Genomic DNA, 21,005 nt, shown 5'->3' on the forward strand with positions numbered 1-21,005 from the left:
CATAAACTTCATCTGCTGCAGCTCCAGTTTGCATGGACTTCAGCACCTTCTTGCGCTCCCTCAGATATGTACTCCTCAGGCCACCAATTTTATTTTTTAAATAGGTGGGGTCTGCCCTGGGGACCACCGGCTTCACAAACTCCAGCAGTTTCTCCATCGCTGCCTGCCTCTTTAATTTGTTACTGTAGTGTGGATGTGTAGCTTGCCACAGACAGGGAAGCTCACTGTACTTATCAATGAACAGAGGGAGGAAACTATGGTCGTTAAACCCATCCATATTCTCTGCAAGACATAACACAAGACAAACCATAATGTCAAGCTAAACTCTATTAAATCTTGTCCCAATACTGGCCTCAATCTAGAAATCAATGGGGCAGCGCTGCAATATCGCCGGCAAAACGCCGCTATTGCGGCGTATTGCCGCCGGTTTTAACTCTCTCGGCCGCTAGCAGGGGGTAAAAGCGGCGAAATGCTCCGCAAATCCGCAGCAAATTTGGCGGTAAAACGCTGCTAAAAATAGCGTCGTTTTACCGCCCACTCTATGGGCGGTGTGGTGTGAAAGGGGGTCTAAGGATTTTTGCATCAGCCTGCATCCAAGCTTTAAGGTGAACCTGTCATGAAAGACAAATGTAAGTAAGCTCTTAGTAAAATATAAAACTTATCAGTACATAAAATTATTAAAAGTGCAAAGGTCCATGTGCAATATAAATCAAAGTGCAAAGAAAACGTGCAATCCACTTGTGTTATAATTCTTGCAAATAAAAGTGACTTGTGCTTTCATTCAACACCACCAGTGTCCCCTCCAGGGACTGAACTCCCCGACAGTTGTTGACCCCACTATGCATATATCTGGGAAGGTCACTATAGCCTTATATCAAAGACTCTCTGTACAAGGTATCCCATCTAACTAGGACCAATAATTGACTGGTTTCTTCCTCAATTGAAAGGAAGCCAGAGAATCGCATACATAGCATAAAAACGTTTATTTAAAATCTCCACATTAAATGTAAACTTTGCCACTCACAAATATAGTGCCTCGCCCCCGGCACCAGCAACGATCTGCCAAAATGTGTACGTAACGCTGCCACTCTGGTTCATAAGCAGGCATTGCTGACTTCTCTTCAGAAAATGCTAGGTACCTGACCAGACATCCCAACCTGCAAAAACTAATTTCAGGTAAGAGGCGCTTCCATGTTTGGGTGGAACTCCACTTTAAGATCAAGCTTACCCCTATGCTTTGTGTAACTCACATGTTACTGCAATGCAAAGTAGTACACCAAGCACACCCAATAGGTTTCCTTTTTTTTTTAAATGACACCCAAATGCAGATCACCACAATAGTTGGTTGTTGTGCTTTGGCAGGCTATTTAAATAACTTGTCTGCCTTAATGTGCATGTATTACCATAGGCCGAGGGCTCTGCATGCCTGCTGGGAATTGAGCCCTCGACCAGAGCCCCCCGCACTCCTGCACCGCATCTCACAAGCCCTTCAAGCCTCTGAAGATCCTCGCCATGCCACTCCACCACTGAGAGCCTCCACAGCCGCAGAAACTGTCAGGTTTACTCCCAACAGTGAGCCGGAGGCTACAACAAAATGGCGTCAACTCCCAAACACCGCAGGCCACTGCTAGACCTCTAGAGGTGTATCGCAGCCACATCGCTTTCCAAAATATGAGGCGGTCACAGCCACAACTTAAAGCAGCCCCAGGACAGAAATTTCCAAGTAGCCAGTCCAGGAGATCACCCAATCGCTCGCAGGTGTCTGTGAGCCTACAGCCAAATGCAGGAGGCTCCCGCAACTCGCGGGAGACTTGGGATGTCTTCCTGGCTGATGCTTATACACTTCTGAATCACCGATGTGGAAAAGTATAGATATGCTGTATAAACTTCTACCGGCTGGCTGACCTTTTATTAGTTACAGGCTTGCTTTGCATCTGTGATTCCAAAATAATGAAATCAGGAACAGGTCAGGTAACACCTATACTTTTCTCATGATGGGTGTGTTCAACTCTCCAAGAAACCTTCTATCCCTCCCTTGCAGTGGGGTTGCACCTCTACTGCCAGGGTAAATGCTTGCTTCTGTCTAGGGTACAGAAATGCATTTTTACTTAACTAATTCTTCACTCCTCCAGCAGATGACGCTCTTCTATTCTCTATAAGGACGAACCATATAGGAGAGGAGCCTTTCACTATCTGCAGCTACAGCCATTCCTCTGTTTCACTGTGTCATTCCTAATCAGAGTGGAGAGTGCCACTGAGGATCACACAGATGTGTGATTAGACCCATTGGGGTCTTCGTTGGAGGTGAGAGGCTGGGGCACACAGTGTGCGGATTGTGAAAGGGGGCAACAAGTGTGATCACATCACCCTGAATTTTATCTGCACTTGGACACTTTATGCACCTTTTTGCACAGTCTTTCCACATTCAAAGAGACTATTTATATACACTTTTATGCACTGGACTTAATACCTATAGTGATTGAAATATTGATTTATAATTGCACATTGATAATTTTTATACACTTTTGGAAACTACTTTTTATTGCACATCTATTGATTATGTAGCCATGGTGTTGCAGCTAATAACAAACAATGCGCCAAATCACCCCACTGCCAGACTTCATACATTACTTCCAGAGACAACGAACAGTTTTTTGTTAGCTTTGTTTTTGTTGTTTTTATTGGGGGGTACAACTTGGATAGGAATTAGGAATATGGGATGCCCATAGCATAAATTATTGACATCATATTAAAGGATTTAGTACATTCTGAATAAATTTAGAGCCAGAAGATATAATGTGCATATTTAGGTATGAATCTCCTCCTGAATCTCCATGCAGACTGTTCCTCCTGCTGCTCAACCTCTGCAGACTATTCCATCTAAGAGTTCCCCCGCCATCTGACCAGGTGGTGGCTGAGACATCACTAATGACTGTGTAAAAGCAATGTTCTTAGATCTCTTTCACCTCCTGCACACTTGGTTCCTCCTGCACAAACTTAGTTACTGTATTGAAATATGACACATCCTCTTCTGTTGAATGGTAGGGGCCCACGCTGAATAAGCCTCCCTACTGTGTGGCTCTGGTTGCTTGCTGCCACTAGGTCTGCAGAACCTCTCCCCGGAAGCCCAGTGGTTTAAAAAGCATATCTTCTAAAGCCCCATACACACTATCAGATTATCTGCTGATTTCTTCCTTCAGGTTTACCAAAACCATGTAGTAGAAGGGCCTGCCTGATTGCATACACATTGAATCGCCTAAGGTTTGACCTCATATTATGTGGTTTTGGTAAATCTGAAGAAAGAAATCAGCAGATAATCTGATAGTGTGTATGGGGTTTAAGAAATATGGATTACTGTTCCCAGCCAGCCCAGCTTGCAAATCACGTGCCCGCAGGCAGCATCGACTTGACACAGATCCCCACAGTCTCTTTTCTGATCCAGGACTCCCCATCATCCACGGCGTGTATTGATGAAGACTCCACTAGTGACGTGTACTAGCAGAGTTCCCTTCACAGACTCCTTGGCACTCCGGCCCTTGGCACCTTCAGCCCCACTGTGGTAACACTCACCAAACTTCCAACAGCCCTGAGTCCTTGATGAGGAACTTTGACTGGACCATGTGTACTGCCAGTTTCACCTGCCCCTCTGCTCCAGGAGTTCCCTGCCGTCTGAACGTGTGGGGGCAGAGACATTGCCAATGACCATGTAGAGGAAATGTTTCCTATGTTTCCTCACAGCTCTCCCTGAGCCTTTCCTGCAATTGGCACAACCCCCCCCCAGGTGGGGATGGCTTCCTGCGACTGACTAACATGCCATCCCTCACTTCTCTCAGCCGACTCTGTCTCCTGTGAAGAATCACCTCAGCTTATATATGAGGCCCACCCCCTGCCAATCTTGATGGGGATTGGTTAGGGCTCACACACAAGCTGCCTGCCACTCCAGTTCTAGGCCCAGCGCCTTTTACAGAACCTTCTCTCTGAAAACAAGGGAGGCGCCTCAGAGCTAGAGCACAGGTGGTAACGCCCACAGCTACTCTGACCACTCCCAGCCCCCAGATCAAAACAGACAGGCATAGCTTGCAGCATAGGCCTACCTAAATTTGCCTGTGCTGGATAAACCTAGTAAAATTACCTTACTAGCACCTATCTATTGGTAGAGGGTGCTACAATTATTATTCATGCACTTTATTTTGATATTGCATTTTGATTATTTAAGTCAGTGCCATATTCAGCTATATTCACAATATTTATTTGGTATTTATATAGCGCTGTTCCATCTTATTTATTTCAATTTATCATTAGTATTGGTGACGCTACAGGAGTTTAGCAGCTTTATATTCACTATTGCACCTTATTTTTGTTATCTTTGGTAATCCACACATTGAGTAAAGCACAAGTACCTTTTATATTTTTATTTTTACAGCTCAGAACTACATTTCCAAGAATGCAAGGTTTTGTATGGAGAAAACACAAAAAAGAAAAAAAGAAAAAAAAAAAAAAACTTTCCAAAACTTTGTGAGTAAGTTGCTCATCAGAGGGATGGGTGTGTCAGGTGGGTCACATGTCAGGGAGAAGCTACTACAGCCCAGATATCATTATGGATGAGGTTCAGAATGGTATATGTGGACGAGGCACGTAGAGACCCCTGAAAAATTAGGAGAATAGAGGACTGCTGACTACATGGAGTATGCTGCGAGTATAGGGGATGTATGGGGAATGCGTAGAGTGTGCTGTGAGACTAGGGGGCGTATGGGGAATGTATGGAGTGTGTTGCGAGCATAGGTTGTGTCTGGGGAATGCATGGATTGTGCTGCAAGTATAGGGGGTGTCTGGGGAATGCATGGAGTGTGCTGCGGGCATAGGGGGTGTCTGGGGAATGCATGGAGTGTGCTGCAGGGGCATAGGGGGGTGCATGGAGTGTGCAAGGAGTATAGGGGGTGTCTGGGAAATGCATGGAGTGTGCAAGGAGTATAGTGGGTGTATTGGAATTGCATGGGGTGTGCAGGGAGTATAGAGGGTGTATTGGAAATGCGTGGGGTGTGCAGGGAGTATAGTGGGTGTATTGGAAATGCGTGGGGTGTATAGGGGTGTATGGGAAATGCATGGGGTGTGCAGGGTGTATGGGAAATGCATGGGGTGTGCAGGGAGTATAGGAGGTGTATTGGAAATGCATGAGGTGCGGAAGGAGTATGGGAAATTCATGGGTGTGCAAGGCGTATAGGGGGTGTATGGGAGGTGTATGGAGAATGCTTGGTGTGTGCAAGGGGTGTATGGGGAATGCATGGAGTGTGCTAGGGGTGTATGGGGACTGCATGGAGTGTGCTAGGGGGGTAGGCGGACTGCATGGAGTGTGCTAGGGGTGTATGGGAAGTGCATGGGGTGTGCAAGGGATATAAGGGGTGTATGGGGAATGCATGGAGTGTGCTAGGGATATAGGGGGTATAGGCGGTGTATGGGGACTGCATGGAGTGTGCTACGGGTGAAGGGGGTTTATGGGGAATGCATGGCGTGTGCTAGGGGTGTATGGGAAGTGCATGGGGTGTGCAAAGGATATAAGGGGTGTATGGGGAATGCATGGAGTGTGCTAGGGATATAGGGGGTGTATGGGGACTGCATGGAGTGTGCTACGGGTGAAGGGGGTGTATGCATGGCGTGTGCTAGGGGTGTATGGGGAGTTCATGGAGTGTGCTAGGGGTATAGGGGTGCATGGCGTGTGCTGCGGGTAAAGGGGGTGTATGGGGAGTGCATGGCTTGTGCTGGGGTTGTGTTGCTGTTCGCACAGCTCACGTGCAGAGCCCGCCAGGAAATTGGCACGGTGCTGCGCTAATCACAGACATTGTCCTGATGCGAGGCTGTAGAGATCGGGAAATGTCTCGCTGCCTGTGATTAGCGCAGCGCCTTGCCGACTTCCTGGCGGGCTCTACATGTGGCTGTGTGAACATGGGGAGTGCATGGCGTGTGCTGCGGGTATAGGGGGTGTATGGGGAATGCATGGAATGTGCTGCGGGTATAGGGGGTGTATGGGGAATGCATTGAGTGTGCTGCGGGTATAGGGGGTGTATGGGGAATGCATTGAGTGTGCTGCAGGTATGGGGAATGCATGGAGTGTGCTGCAGGTATAGGGGGTGTATGGGGAATGCATGGAGTGTGCTGTGGGTATAGGGGGTGTATGGGGAATGCATGGAGTGTGCTGCGGGTATAGGGGGTGTATGAGGAATGCATGGAGTGTGCTGCGGGTATAGGGGGTGTATGGGGAATGCATGGAGTGTGCTGCGGGTATAGGGGGTGTATGGGGAATGCATGGAGTGTGCTGCGGGTATAGGGGGTATAGGGGGTGTATGGGGAGTGCATGGAATGTGCTGCGGGTATAGGGGGTGTATGGGGAGTGCATAGCATGTGCTGCAGGTATAGGGGTTGTAAGGGGAATGCATGGAGTGTGCTTGTATTAGGTCATTTTCTGCTGTTTTTAAAAATTTTGAAGTGATATTATTTTGGGGTGATGCAAAGGGCTGGTCTTGCCTAGGGCGCAGAATAGTCTAGTACTGGCCCTGTCTAAATGTTGCCTGCACACGCTGTGTGCATGCAGCTGCGGCTATCGGCAACAGCTGTCAGATTTGTACCTTATACAAGTCCATGGCAGGCGCTACCTCTGATCAACTCTGGATGGGGGGCGATAATAGGTGGCTGAGCTGTAGTTTCACCTCCACCTGAACTCCCACCCGATTACTAACATTACAGCCTGGCAGAGCTGTACACTTACCCCAACCGTGAAGCTTTGCTTCATAGGGCAGGAATTTTGACTCGGGCTGGTTGGTACTGCTTGTCAAACGCGCTTAATGAGATCAATAGGGACGCATCACAACTGTGAACCAAACGCTTGGATCGCAGTAAGGGTGTGGTCCTGCAATGTAAAAATATTCTATTTAGCAAGTTAAAAAAAAAAAAAAAAAAAAAAAAAAAAAAAACAGGCACCAGGAGGTGGCAGTAACACCCCCTGAATGCATGCCAGCCACTGCTATATCGCCACGGTGGATCACTTATCAGGGGGGTGGTAAGTATTATCGCCAGTGTGAAGGAGCAATGCTATACACCTGCCCATACATGAAGCCTTTTGCATCTTAATTACATATTTACAGTAGGCAAAGCTTGCCACTCCTTGTTCATGCTACAGGCAACTCGTCTCTTTCCCATAAGTTTACTAGCAGGAATTCCTTGAGATAAAACAAACCCGGAAATATTATTTTATGATTGCCCTAGTGCTCTTTCATGTTGAAGTATAACTAAAGGCAAAGTTGTGTTTTTGTTTTTGGATAGAGTGGAGAGGGATTAGAACACCTGTCTGGTTTTTATTGCTGTCTGTGCCCCCGTGATGGGGGTTTAACAACTCTATTTGTCCTGGTGACTGTTACTAGTGAAAGAAAATTCTACATTTTGAGTGGTCACCAGAACAGGAATAGAGGGCAAACCTTCACCATGGTGACAACCAGTCTTTCCCTCATTTTGGATGGGATTTCCTCTCACTTCCTGTTTTGGCTATGGAACAGGAAGTGAAAGGAAATCCCCCAATGGGACACAGATGGGAAAGAGAAAAAACTGACAGTGGCTATAATCCCCCCATACTCTGTCCAAAAAAAAAATAGGTTTTGCATTAGTTCTACTTTAACTATAGATTGAAAAAAATACCATTGCACCATGCATCATGAGATTGCATGGTGGAAACAGATGCGATTGGTAAATTGCTATTGTTTCTTAATGTATAAGTAAAGTGAAGTGCTGACCCCTGAAGGAGCTGCTGGTTTGAATTGGGCCTGCACTCTACCGAGAAACCCCACTAACTTAACTCAATCCCCTTTGACAAAGCTGTGGTGCAATGTAATACACTTATCTACAATGCTTGAGGCACCAACGTAGATAGGCCTCAAGCCTGCTCAGTGTCAGTTGCTCTGCTACTCTTCTGCAGAACCACAGATTCCAGCAGGGCCTGTATTTGAGTCTAACTGCGTGCAAAAGTTAACAAACGGTGGGCCGTATCCCGCTCACCAACTGGATCGGAGTTCTGTGTGATCACTTTAGTCTGGTGACTGTAGCTTGCCGCGATGGCTAGAGGCCTCTGTCTCTGGGAAGCCTCCCCACAGATCGGCACGCGCAGGCAACGTGATCCCAAGAGACCTAAGATGGCCGATTCGGTCCTTTTTATCCCCTACCCAGCAGGCACTGCGTAATAGAGTGTTCTTGGGTAGGTCACACAGACTCCTGGGTAACAAGGTCAACCCTTCTCAATCAAAACAACAGTCACTTCCTGTCCTTTTCTTTAGGTTGTTCTCAGCTAATAATATACAGGTGCGTTACCCATATTTGGTCACTAGATGGCTCTGGTACGGAACCACAGTAGTGTCCATTAACTTTGCATTAAAATATACATAACCACATCAATAAGCAAGGATGTCAGCGCTACAAAAGGAAAAACTTTTTTTTTTTTTTTTTTTTTTGGAAAGAGTGTAGAGGTGTTATTAACCCTGTCAGATTTTTATTGCTGTCTGTGCCCTCATAAGGGAGATTCACTATCTATTTGTCCTGTATACCATTATAACCTAACATGAATGTGAAAGACATTTGCAAATTTTGGTCTGGCATCAGAATCTGGTTGTGGTCTGAAAGTGGTTGTAAACCCTTACATATACCCAGTGAAGTGACTGGCCTCAGGTGATACACAGGGATTAAACAAATTCTCCTACATAAGTTGTAGCCGTTTATCTGCAGCCTTCTGTCCTCTACAGCAGGGCTCCCCAAACTCCAGGCTGCAGATCGGTGCCCCAGGCTGCACTGAAGGAGGTGATTAGCGGGCGAGCACAGACGTGGCTTGCTGACATCAGCCACATCACCACTGTAGAATCCACCTCCAGATTCTCATGTAACTGGAACCTTGTGTCAACTGCGCTTGTGCTGGTTTTTGGTTTCCTGCTCCTAAACCTGTAATGCCAGTTTCCTTGCTGAGGTTGTGGCTGCCTCTGGTGGCTGACAAGCTGCATCCATTGGTTGCGGTAGAAGGCTACAGTGACAAACTGCATCTGGTGACAAGCTACAATGGCAAGGGACAAGTTGCTATATGGCGAGTTGAACTATTTCATTTCATAATGCAAACCCCACTGTGGAAAAATCAGGGGTCTCCAATCTTTCTAATAAAGGGCCAGTTTGCTGTGCTTCAGATATAAAGGGGGTGGGGGGTCAGACCACGGCCAATGGGAGTAGAAAATGTCACAGCATCAGTGAGAGTAAACAGTGTCCCATCTTTTGTATTAGGGAAATTATTAGTGATTGGTGCCAGTGGGAAGAATGGTGTCCCATCTTTGGTGCCAGTGGGGGGAATCCAGTGGGAGGAATGGTGTTCCATCTATGGTGCCAGTGGGAGGAATGGGGTCCCATCTTTGGTGCCAGTGGGAGGAATGGGGTCCCATCTTTGGTGCCAGTGGGAGGAATCCAGTGGGAGGAATGGTGTTCCATCTATGGTGCCAGTGGGAGGAATGGGGTCCCATCTTTGGTGCCAGTGGGAGGAATGGGGTCCCATCTTTGGTGCCAGTGGGAGGAATGGTGTCCCATCTTTGGTGCCAGTGGGAGGAATGGTGTCCCATCTTTGGTGCCAGTGGGAGGAATGGTGCCCCATCTTTGGTGCCAGTGGGAGGAATGGTGCCCCATCTTTGGTGCCAGTGGGAGGAATGGTGCCCCATCTTTGGTGCCCCATCTTTGGTGCCAGTGGGAGGAATGGTGCCCCATCTTTGGTGCCAGTGGGAGGAATGGTGCCCCATCTTTGGTGCCAGTGGGAGGAATGGTGCCCCATCTTTGGTGCCAGTGGGAGGAATGGTGCCCCATCTTTGGTGCCAGTGGGAGGAATGGTGCCCCATCTTTGGTGTCAGTGGGAGGAATGGTGCCCCATCTTTGGTGTCAGTGGGAGGAATGGTGCCCCATCTTTGGTGTCAGTGGGAGGAATAGTGCCCCATCTTTGGTGTCAGTGGGAGGAATAGTTTTATCATCATTGAAAACAGTGGAAAGAATAGTGCCCCATCATTGGAGTCAGTGGGGGAAAATAGTGCCCCATCATTGGAGTCAGTAGAGGAATTATTACCTTATTATTGGTGCCAGTGGGAGGGATAGTGCCCTAAGGGTCAGATAAAGGCAAGTAAAGGGCTGCAGTTTGGAGACCACTGTCATAGAGAGTAGAGTGGAGTGTAATCTGAGATCTGAGTGGAAGGAACTCGTGCAGATAGAGGAATGACAGAAGAGACTTAAATCACACTTGGTGCTTTGGATTGAGGCAAGTACAAGCTATAGAAGGATATGTTGTGTTCATTTCAGATGTTTACAACCACTTTAAAAAAGGAGAAGTATGGCCAAAGCTATTTTGGCTATGCTTTTTTTGTAGGTCACGGCAGTGCAGCCCATTGTGCACTACTGTGATTCCTTTTCAGCCGACAGCAGGCTAAAGCTCTGTCGGCTGATGTCACTCAGCTGGTCTAGGCTTGCTAAAGATCTCGACTTTATAGTCGAAATTCACCCAGATCCCTGGACGGGCAGCTGGATCAGCCTCTCAGCGAGCCACTGAGAGACTGAGCCAGCCACTCCCACCCCTTTCACAGCCCAGTGCTCCAGTGAGTGCTGGAGGGGACAGAGCAGGGAGTCACTGTCTCTTGCTTAGGTAAAACTAAGCGATCAGTGCTCTTTGATCACTCAGTTCTCAGTCTTAGAAGCAGATTAATGCTGTATCCACCTAGGTGAGTTTTTTTTTTTTTTCTTTCCTGAACATCTCTTAACTATAATAAAAAAAAAAAAAATGAATGATCATTTTGCATCGATCTGCAGCACTACAATACAGCTATATTGCCCTTTAGCCCTGGTTCACACTGATGCGATGCAGGAAATGCACAAGATTCGCTGCATTTCCTTGTACCGCTTGGCAATTGCACGGCATCCATACAATCTACTGTGGGTGTCAATGTTTGATTAAAGACTCCCCGGAAGAGATTGCAAAACGCAGTACGATTTCCAAAATTTAGGCGTGGGTTAAAAAAAAAAAAAAAAAAGGGGGGGGGGGGCCCTGCACCATTCTGGTGCGGAATGCAATTTGAGCCATACAAAATGTATGACTCAAATCACATCGCACAGACATTGTATATGATGCACACAGGAATGCGGTGCGATTCCTATGCGTTGTTTTGCACGCACCAATGTGAAGATAGTAAGATTTCCCCTCTATTTTAATTCTGGTGTCAGCTAAAAATGTGAGATTCTTTTACTTTTGATGATCATGGTAAAAAAGAGAAATAGGGTGAATCTCTCTAATGAGGACACAGCCAGCAAAAAAAAACTCACATGGCACTCATAACAAAAAAAAAAAGTTTTTCCCTTTTGTTACACTTTAACTTTAAATTAAAATCCACTTCCTAATATGTGGCAGAATGATCCAATAGGTTATCGATTACTGATCGATTAGGGGGAGGGAGTGATAGGGAAATGATTGGCTTACTGAGTGCCACCATTAGGTGGGACGTTTCCTTTGTGATGAGGAATAATGAAAGTTCCCGATGCGGCCAGTCATGTCAGCCTGCTGTCACCCAGAGGCTGTAAACAAAACAAAAAAAAGGCTGAGAGCAAGCAGAGACAATCATGCGGAGGGGGCGTGTCTGTGCCCCGCCCACGCCCTCGCTGAGTGGTCGGGAAAGTCCAAGCTGAGTAGTGCAGACTTCATGCAGCAGTCATAACAAATAAAGAGCAGAGCGTACACGGCGCGTGCGCACAAGTCAGCCTATCCCCCGCCGCCGACCCAAATATTAATATGAGAGGCTCCCGAGTGTCAGGAAATGTCGGATTCACTGGAAGCAGCCCGGCGACCACGCGTCTGTGTTGTGAGGAGTTGTAAGAGTTGCCTGTCATGTGGCGGTCGGTGCTCCCTGGAACGATGGTACCTACTGTAGATCATGACGTCACCGAGCCTACTACTCCTCAGCCTGCTAGTTTATAGAGAGGAGCCGGAGATTGTCGCCCGACACAGAAACTTTTCTTTTACGACCGTTCTCCGACATGCAATACAAGAATAACTGAGGAGAGCTCCTCTGCAGCCTTTTCCCCCCCACTCCTCTCCAAACCATGGAGGCAAAGAAAGGCTCTGGAAGAAGATTGGTGTGTAGATCGGGCTGCGGGGGGTGGTGAGGGTGTAGATCGGGCTGTGGGGGGTGGTGAGGGTGTATGTGATGAGTAGGATCCTCTGTGTCCTTTGTGCAGATGGCACATGTAGGGGGGCAGATCCCCGGAGTGCTCCTGGCATGGCTTTGTTATGATCTGTGAACGTGCAGCTCTCCGTGTCCCTGCTGGCTGATGCCTGCCTGAGCAACAACTTTCCTCTGTGCGAGGAAACGACACGATCGTGTTTCTTCTCTCTTCCCCCATACAGGGCCCGACACCACCGATCTCCCCTCCGATACCAACCATCCGGGGGGGCACCTCGCCTGGGCTCCCCCCGATCGGGCACAGCTCGCCCCTTGTATTGTCTTCCCGGCCGCAGCCAGTCCTCCTCCTCCTGCTCAGCTCCAGCCCACCTCCCTTGTTTATATACACAAAGCTGCACATGGCATTTAAATGTCCTGACTGGGATCGGCAACCTGAGCAGAGCCCACACCTTCTACATCATCATGGAGACACTCTGCCTTCTAGATTTAGGTCAGATCAGGTTCATGAAGCATATGGTACATCCTAATAACTTTACCCCAATACCGGCCACACACACTTCAATTTTATTATCCGATCAACGTCTGATCAAATCCACGAATGGCCTTAAAGTGATTGTAAAGGATTTTTTTTCTATTAAATACATTTTATTATTATTATTATATATAGCACCAACAGTTTGCGCAGCGCTTATATATAGCGGCAACAGTTTGCGCAGCACTTTACAACATGAGGGTAGACGATACACTTACAATGCAAATCAATACAGAAGGGATCAGAGGGCCCTGCTCTTTAGAGCTTACAATCTAGAACCGACTTTCTCAACCTTTTCAACACAGAGGAACCCTTGAAATAGTTCTCTGGTTTCGGGGAACCCCTTCTAAAAACTAGAAATCTACAACTCATGATACATTAGTGTGATGGTCAGTGAGAGGAATGTTTGTTATGCTTGTGGTCATTGGGAAGAATTACCTCCTTACAGATGGCTAAAAAGCTCAATGGTGTCAGTATCTGATCGGCAGAAATGGCCCAATGCTGAAGGAACCCCTAGCAACCTCTGGAGGAACCCTAGGGTTCCACAGAACCTTGGTTGAGAACCACTGATCTAGAACATATCATACTTACCTCCACTGTGCAGCTTGTTTTGCACAGAGTGGCCCCGAACATCTGTTTCTGGGGTCCCCGGCGGCTCCTCTAGAGTTGCCACCTCATCCCTTTAAACCTTTAATACACAGGTTCTGAGGCTAATTTAATGCAGATTAAGCGCTAAGTGAGTTTAATTACCACCTTAGTCGGCCACAGAACCTGTGTAATTAATATGTGCGTTGGGTTAAAAGGATGAGGTTGCAAACCTATGCTCCTCCCCCGCATCAGATAACCCACTAGGAGAAGCAATCTCCCGAGGGGGTTGCCTTGCGGGAGATTGCGAGTCCAGCATTTGCATCCATAGATATGAATGCTGGATTCAGCCAGCCCCCCCCCCCCCCCAGCGCCCGCATCATTGGAGTTGATTGACGGCAGCGGGAGCCAGTGGCTGCACTGCTATCAGTCTATCCAATCAAGAGCCGGGACCCCGTGGAGAGAGGGACAGCATGCCTCCGCTGTCCCCTTTAACTTTTCCTTCCAGTCAGATTTAGCCCCGGTTCATGCTTCTGTGGATCAAATGCGATCTGAAAAGCACAGATGTCATGTAAAAAAGCATTATCGCCCTTGTTCACATCGAATGTGGCTTTGAAATCGTGCAGTACGAATTTCAGCTACATAGACTTCTATGGGACTGGATTGAATTCGCAATCCAGTGTTTACATGACTGCAAATGTTTAGTTTATTGCCTATGTAGTGTAGCCATGGTGTTGCAGCTAGTAAACAATCCACCAAATCGCCCCATTGCCAGACTTCAGATATCACTTCCAGAGACAATGAACAGTCTTTTGCAAGCTTTGTTTTTATTGGTGGGTACAACTTTGATGGGGGGGATTAGGAATATGGGATGCCCATAGGATAAGTTATTGCCATCATATTTAAGTATTTAGTACATTCTGAATAAAGTTAGAGCTGGAAGATTGAATGTGAAAATTGAATTAGATAAGAATCTCCCGCGGTTCAACCTCTGCAGACTATAACATCTAAGCCCTTGTACACATGGTCGGAGATTCCGAGAACCAAATCCGTCGGATTTTGTCCGAAACTGTTGCATACACACAGTCTGACAAAGTTGTTGGAAAATCCGATCGTTCGGAACGTGATGACGTAAATTCGTTACGATGGGACTACGTTCAGGCTAGTAGCCAATAGCTTTGATGTAGGAATTTGATCTGAGCATGCGTGGCACTTTGTCCGATCGGAATTCTCTACACATGATCGGAGTATGTCCGATCGGAGCATTTTGTCAGAAACCATTTCCGGCAAGTTGGAAAATTTGGTCCGACAGAAACAGTCCGATGCAGACCACACACAGTCGGAATATCCGACAAAACGCTCCGATCGGACACGTTCCGTCGGAATCTCCGATCGTGTGTACAAGGGCTTAGAGTTCTCTTACCATCCAACCATGTGGTGGCAGAGACATCACTAATGACCGTGTAAAAGCAATGTTCTTAGATCTTTCACCTTCTGCCCATAACTTGGTTCCTCCTGCACAAACTTGAAGTTACTGTATTGAAATAGGACACATCTTCTATTGAATATCAGGGTCCCACTCTGAATAAGCCTCCCTACTGTGGCTCTGGTTGCTCACTGCTACTAGGCGCAAGGCCTGCAGAACCTCTCCCCAGAGGCCCATTGGGTCAAAAGCTTCTCTTCTAGGAAATGGACTACTGTTCCCAGCCAGCCCAACTTGCAAATCATGTGCCTGCAGACAACATTGATTTGACACAAATCCCCACAGTCTCTTTTCTGCTTCAGGACTCCCCATCATCCACAGTGTGTATTTATGAAGACTACACTAGTGACTGTGTACTAGCAGAGTTCACTCAGACTCCTTGGCACCTCCAGCCCCACTGTGGTAATGCTCACCGACCTTCCAACAGCCCGGAGTCCTTGATGAGGAACTTTGGCTGGACCATGTGTACCGCCAGTTTCACCTGACATCCAACTGTGTGGTGGCAGAGACATTGCCAATGACCGTGTAGAGGCAATGTTACCTCATAGCTCTCCCCAGGCCTTCTCCTGCGATTGGGGCTGGCCTCCTGCGACTGTCTAACATGCCATTCCTCACTTCACCGAGCTGACTCTGACCCCCCAGTGGAAGATCTCATCAGCTTATATATGAGGCCTGCCCCCTGCCAATACCGATCAAGGATTGGTCAGGGCTCACACACAAGTTCCCGTTCCAGGCCCATCCCCTTTTCTAGATCATTCTCCTCAAACCGGGGAGGAGCCTCAGAATTGATGTGCAGGTGGTCACAACCACTGCTACTCCTGGCCACTCCCAGCCCCCAGATCAAAATGGACAGGCCTAGCGCACAGCATAAGCCTGCCTAAATTTACCTGTGCTGGATAACCTAGTAAAATAAACCTTACTAACACCTCGAGACAGCAAGATGAAGAAATCAAACTAAAGATATCACATCCCGAATACACAGAATATAACAAAGAAAAGGGGGACTACGGGGTAACAAACCTTGGGACTTTTAATGGTATCAAGTACCGTTAAAAGTCCCAAGGTTTGTTACCTCTTAGTCCCCCTTTTCTTTGTTATATTCTTACTAGCACCTACCTATTGGTAGAGGGTGCTACACCTAGATTTTATAAAAAAAAAAAACCACTGCAAATTTTATTTATTTTAATGCCTAGATTTTATAGCAAATAAAATTGCAGATGCGACCACTCCTCTCACAGATTTGGCACTAAACACTCATTCGCATCAAATGTGGCTTTAAAATTGCGCAGTGTGAATTTCAGCTCTATAGCCTTCCGTGGGACCGGATTGAATTCGTAGTCCGGTGATCACAACACTGCAAAATAATTATTTAGCCTAGGTTTTCTAGAAAATAAAATTGCAGATGCGACCATTCCACTTATAAATTGTCAATAAGCCCTCATTCGCATTGAATGTGGCTTTGAAACCGTGCAACTTTGTCTGAAATGGCACAATTTCAAAGCCGCATGTCAGTGCAACTTGGGAGACATCTGTTCAAGCATTACTTCCGAAGAAGGCTGTTCACATATATGTGGTGAAATTTTGATCCTGCTCAAAAAAGGGTCCTGTGCAAGTTTAGTGAGGTGCAAATTTAACCTCCAAAGACTTCTATGGGACCGTGTTGAATTTGCAGTCCAGTGTTCATAACACCGATTATTAAGTTTTTTTTTTTTTTGTCTAGATTCTCTCACAAATTGGCACGAAGCTCTTGTTCACGTTGAATGCGGCTCTAAAATTGCACTATTTCAAAGCCGAATATCAGTGCGACTTGGAAGATGTGTGTGACTTCATGCACGGATGTCTATGCAAGTCGCACCCTAAATCGCCAGAAGCTGTCCAGGAACTATTTTAAATCGATGTGGCACTGCAATGTCGACGTTGTACCAACATGAGACGTGCAATTGCCAACCATAGAGTGCAACTTGTCATATGATCTGACCTGGTCAAATCAAATGTCCAGTCGCTCCAATGTGAATGAGGGCTAAATTTGCATGGAAACAGCACATGCTAAGCAGAATTCACGTTGCAATGTAAAAAAAATCACAGTGCGAATTCGCACCGCATCAGTGTGAGCCAGGGCTCAGCCAAACTGAGTCTATTGGCCAGAACGGAAAATTGTGTCTCTTTATGCATCAAATGGCAGTGCTGAGATACTACTTTTTCACTAAAACGATCATATTTTGATTGAGCAGATTATGAGATTACGTGGTGGAAACAGATGTGATCAATAATTTTTAGGTTGGCAAATTATGATCATCTCTTAACTATCAATCAAAATCCACTTCTATTTAATCAAATGGGTTGTTGGCTATAGATCAATTATTCCTGCTGGGAAAGGAGTCAGTGGTGTTTGTTTTTTATTTATTTTTATTTTTTTGAGGCGTGAATGGTCATCGATTTCCAGTTACAAAAAACATACTTGAACAAGATGTAAATCGATGATAATCCGTGGGCCCCTAAGAATGAATGGCTAGACCGTTTTTTCATCCGTTAATGGATGGGTGAAAAACAGATGGAACGTCCGTTTGATAGGACCCTTTGATCTTTGCATGTGCATAAAGATGCATTTTTTTTTTCTTTTCTTTTCAAGGATAGGCAGGTGCAATGTCATCTGTCAGTGTGCATTTCCTTTTGTGTGTGCATTTTTTCTTTTTTGTGTTGTGATTTCCACATTGGGATTTAGAGTTAGTGGTAGTAAACTGCATCCAAAAAAATAAAAATAAAATCTGACCCTGAGCAGTTTGTCATAATGTGCTAGTTTGCATCACATACTAGCACATTATGACAGATTTGCCTGAAAACGAAGCCCTTTAGCGGCACGATGTCTCCACTAACAGTGCTTCCATCTTCACGCGGTCTTCTTTCTGGGTTTGTGGGCTTTGGCTATAAAAGAGTAATTAATAGTGTAGCGCTAAATGTCTAGATCAAAATTATAACAATAGTGAATGAGGGGGTATGAATCCCTAAATGGTGTTATCTCATATAACTGTGACAATGAAACTATGACTGGAAGACAGAACATGTGACTGTATCGGTGAATGAAGACTGGTAGTGCAGCAAACCACCACCAGTGGAAATGAAGGCTTACCAGATAGTTTGAACTCAAAAGAACATACGTTCTATGAGTCAAACGAACGTGTGTTGTCAAACGACAAACAGGGTGAAGACTTGAGGGTCCTCTGCCGAAATCTTGTACTGTCCAGATATTCCTGAGATCCTCATCTCCATAAGAGGGTAGTTTCATCCAAAATGGTATCAGATTCTCATCAATAAGGTAGGGCTGTTCAATGGTGGGAGAATAGAAGAAGGCGGCCACATAGTATAATTCTGTAATAACAAAATTAATTTTAATGATAAAACGTACATTTATGAAGTGGTTTCAAGCGCATGTCTAAAATTTTGGTGGCAGTGGAGTCGTCCTGATGCATTTCGTCTCATTAGACGTCATCTGGGGTGTGGGCTTTGGCTATCTGGCCAAGATGGCAATGTCACGCATGCACGTGGAAGTCACGGTTTACGGCACAGCTCTGTGCCAGTAACATCACTGGCTGCATCTAAAGTAAATATCTCCTAAAAGATAATGTTTTGGACACTTTTACAGTACCTATAGATAAAAATTATACAAGGGAGTTTACTCCCACTTTAAAGCGTTTGTTCATCTTTTATAGAATAAATGAAAAGAACTAGGCTTATCGTTGAAATGCGTTGCCACTGTCTGTGTACTCACTGGTATGGCAAAATAAAATACTTGAGGACTATAGTGTTGCCAGTTGTCCTTTTCTCGATAAATGAAAAACACTAACTTTATATATTATCCCAACCCCATACTCCGGTTTCTGCGGGACTAACTCTGGGGATGCCGAGCTATCAGATCCTACGCATCTGTTCCAGAAGGCCAGGGATTTATAATGCAGCACTTTCAGGATGGATCAGAGCGCTTCTGATTGGCCAGCACCTGCATAGCTAATCGCTCTGTACTGGCTACATGGCATCTGATAGCCCAGTGGGGACTGGGGAAGGGGTGGGAAGGTGTACAGTGTTCCCCTTTTTTTTTTTTTTTTTTTTTTTTTAAATTGGAACCTCCTGGGGCAGATCAGAGCGATCCTGATTGGTCAGTGCCTGCATAGTGAATCACTCTGGACCAGCTACATGGCGTCCTGACAGTTGATCATCCCCAGAGGAAAGTCCAGCAGGGACTGGTAGGGAAGGGTGTACAGTGTTTTCATTTGTTCTTAAAAAAAAAAAACTTGCCTTCAGTTAGAATTACATTTTTTTTATTTATTTATTTTTTTTTTTTAAACGTTGATCTCATTCACATGCTGGCAGTAGGGGTAAAATAGGTGGTTGAGCAGAGGTTTTACCACCCTCTGACTGCCCTGTTAACCTAACATAGCAGGTGGAGTGGGGTGGGTTGTACACATGCCATGGCTCTGATGCTTTACTTCATGGCCATGCCAAAATGTATACCTCCTGTCACATCAGGCAGGTAGTACTGCTAGCGAATGTGATGCATTGAAATAGAGGTGTGGTGGCGTGGGCTCTTCTGGGTTAAAACAGGCTTAGAGGAGACTACCTATCGCCACCCAGCTGCCCGTCAACTGTCTTCTGAAAAACAATCCATCACAGATCATTTCAGAGGGGCAGCAATGGGTGCCATCAGTTTTAAACAAGCTTTTAAACACAAGTTTAATGACGTTGACATGGGATTTTTATAGAGACCCAACATGTCAAATTTTATATATAAGGCTTGGGTTTTTTTTTTTTTTTGTTTTTGTTTCAAGGATTGCAACCTTGTCGTATTTTTATCGCCGTCTGTGTCCCTGTTATGGCCCTTTCACAATGAGGCGCTTTGGCGCTAAAAAAAGCACCTGAAATGCTGACGCAAAACCTGTTTCCCTTAAAATCAATGAATGCTCTCGCACTGAGGCGGTGCACTGGCGGGGAGGTGAAAACTCCTGAAGTAGCATCTTTGGAGCATGTTTGATGTGCTCAAAGTACCCCTCTCTATTCAAACGAATGGGAAGCACTTCAATCAAAAGCACCTCCAAAATGGTTCTTGAAGCAGTATTTGAGTCACATGACCTTCAAAAAAGCACACCGCTAACGCCTCAAAAGTGCTTGAAAAGGGATTGGCGTTTTATGAGCAGTTTTTCAAGCGCTTCAGTGTGAAAGGGCTCTTACCCTGAATTGTCCTGGTGACTATTGTGCTTGGGCCAGAAAGTGTATTTTACAGTTGGCGCAGAGTTTTTTGTGCAGACACTGAATGTGGAGTGAGCAGGCAAGAGGCCGTATTTTCCGATGCTACTTCTATAGTTCCGGCTACTGCATCCCTTACAGTTGAATATCACTCCGCCACCTGCTGTCAGGGATACTATAGCCACAACTATAGAGGTAGCATCTGGGCTGGATTAACACCACTGTTTTTAAACAAGACCTGCCCGCTGCCACCGTGGGGCTTCCAGTTCACCACTGCCCTTTGTCTGAGAAAAGTATTTGCCAGGACCGTCCCAGGCAGAGCAGGTGGATTTTTTTCCTCCCTGCTCTGCCTCAGAGTGCCCCGCCTCTCCGCTTCCACCCTGCAGTGCTGACAACGCCTCAACCTGAGGTGACGAGGATGCGCCGGGACTCAGGAAATGTCACTGGTAAGGGAGAGTTGGGGGGCACAGACTTTAGCAGTGTGTGTGTGCGCGCCTCTGCAGCAGGCAGGGAGAGAGGGGGGTGTAGTGCTTTTCATCTATCCTCTGAATTCTTTCATTTGTTGTATTGAACAGCTAGTAAGAATTGTGTATCGCTGCTCATGTTCAGGGAGGTTCTTCTCATCGCATGGATATAAGCCAACGTGCTCTTTGGTTTCTAGTCACTATGCAATGTTCTGTACCTGAAGTCCAGGATATGGCATGGGTAACCTACCCATAGTACAGCCGTGTTAACTTAAAGCGGTTCTTCACCCTAAAGGGGAAGTTCCGCTAATCTGATCCCCCCCCCCCCCCCCCCCAGGTGCCACAATCGGCACCTTTCAGGGGGGAGGGGGGTGCAGTTACCTGGATAATCCAGGTATCTGCACCCACTTCCGGGCAGACGCCCCGCCATCCCACCCCCCCCGTTGTGTTCTGGGAAACACACAGTTCCCAGGACACAGCGGGAGACC

At 46.4% G+C, this 21,005-nt stretch overlaps 1 protein-coding gene across 2 annotated transcripts in view; it reads left to right on the forward strand.

The window, feature by feature from the left end:
- Nucleotides 1-11,777: 11,777 nt before the first annotated feature.
- KDM2B (lysine demethylase 2B) overlaps nt 11,778-21,005 on the forward strand; it is a 205,976-nt gene continuing 196,748 nt past the window's right edge. Inside the window, exon 1 of one of the 2 annotated variants that reach the window (XM_077461976.1) lies at nt 11,778-12,171. In XM_077461976.1, the coding sequence (XP_077318102.1) occupies nt 12,139-12,171 (33 nt within the window). In that variant the 5' untranslated portion in view covers nt 11,778-12,138. The remainder of the gene's footprint in view (nt 12,172-21,005) is intronic. The other variant, XM_077461975.1, reaches the window with a different exon arrangement.

This window comes from Lithobates pipiens, unplaced genomic scaffold, assembly GCF_037356315.1.
Source record: "Lithobates pipiens isolate NorthernLeopardFrog02 unplaced genomic scaffold, aLitPip1_a1.2 Scaffold_3, whole genome shotgun sequence".
Lineage (NCBI taxonomy): Eukaryota > Metazoa > Chordata > Amphibia > Anura > Ranidae > Lithobates > Lithobates pipiens.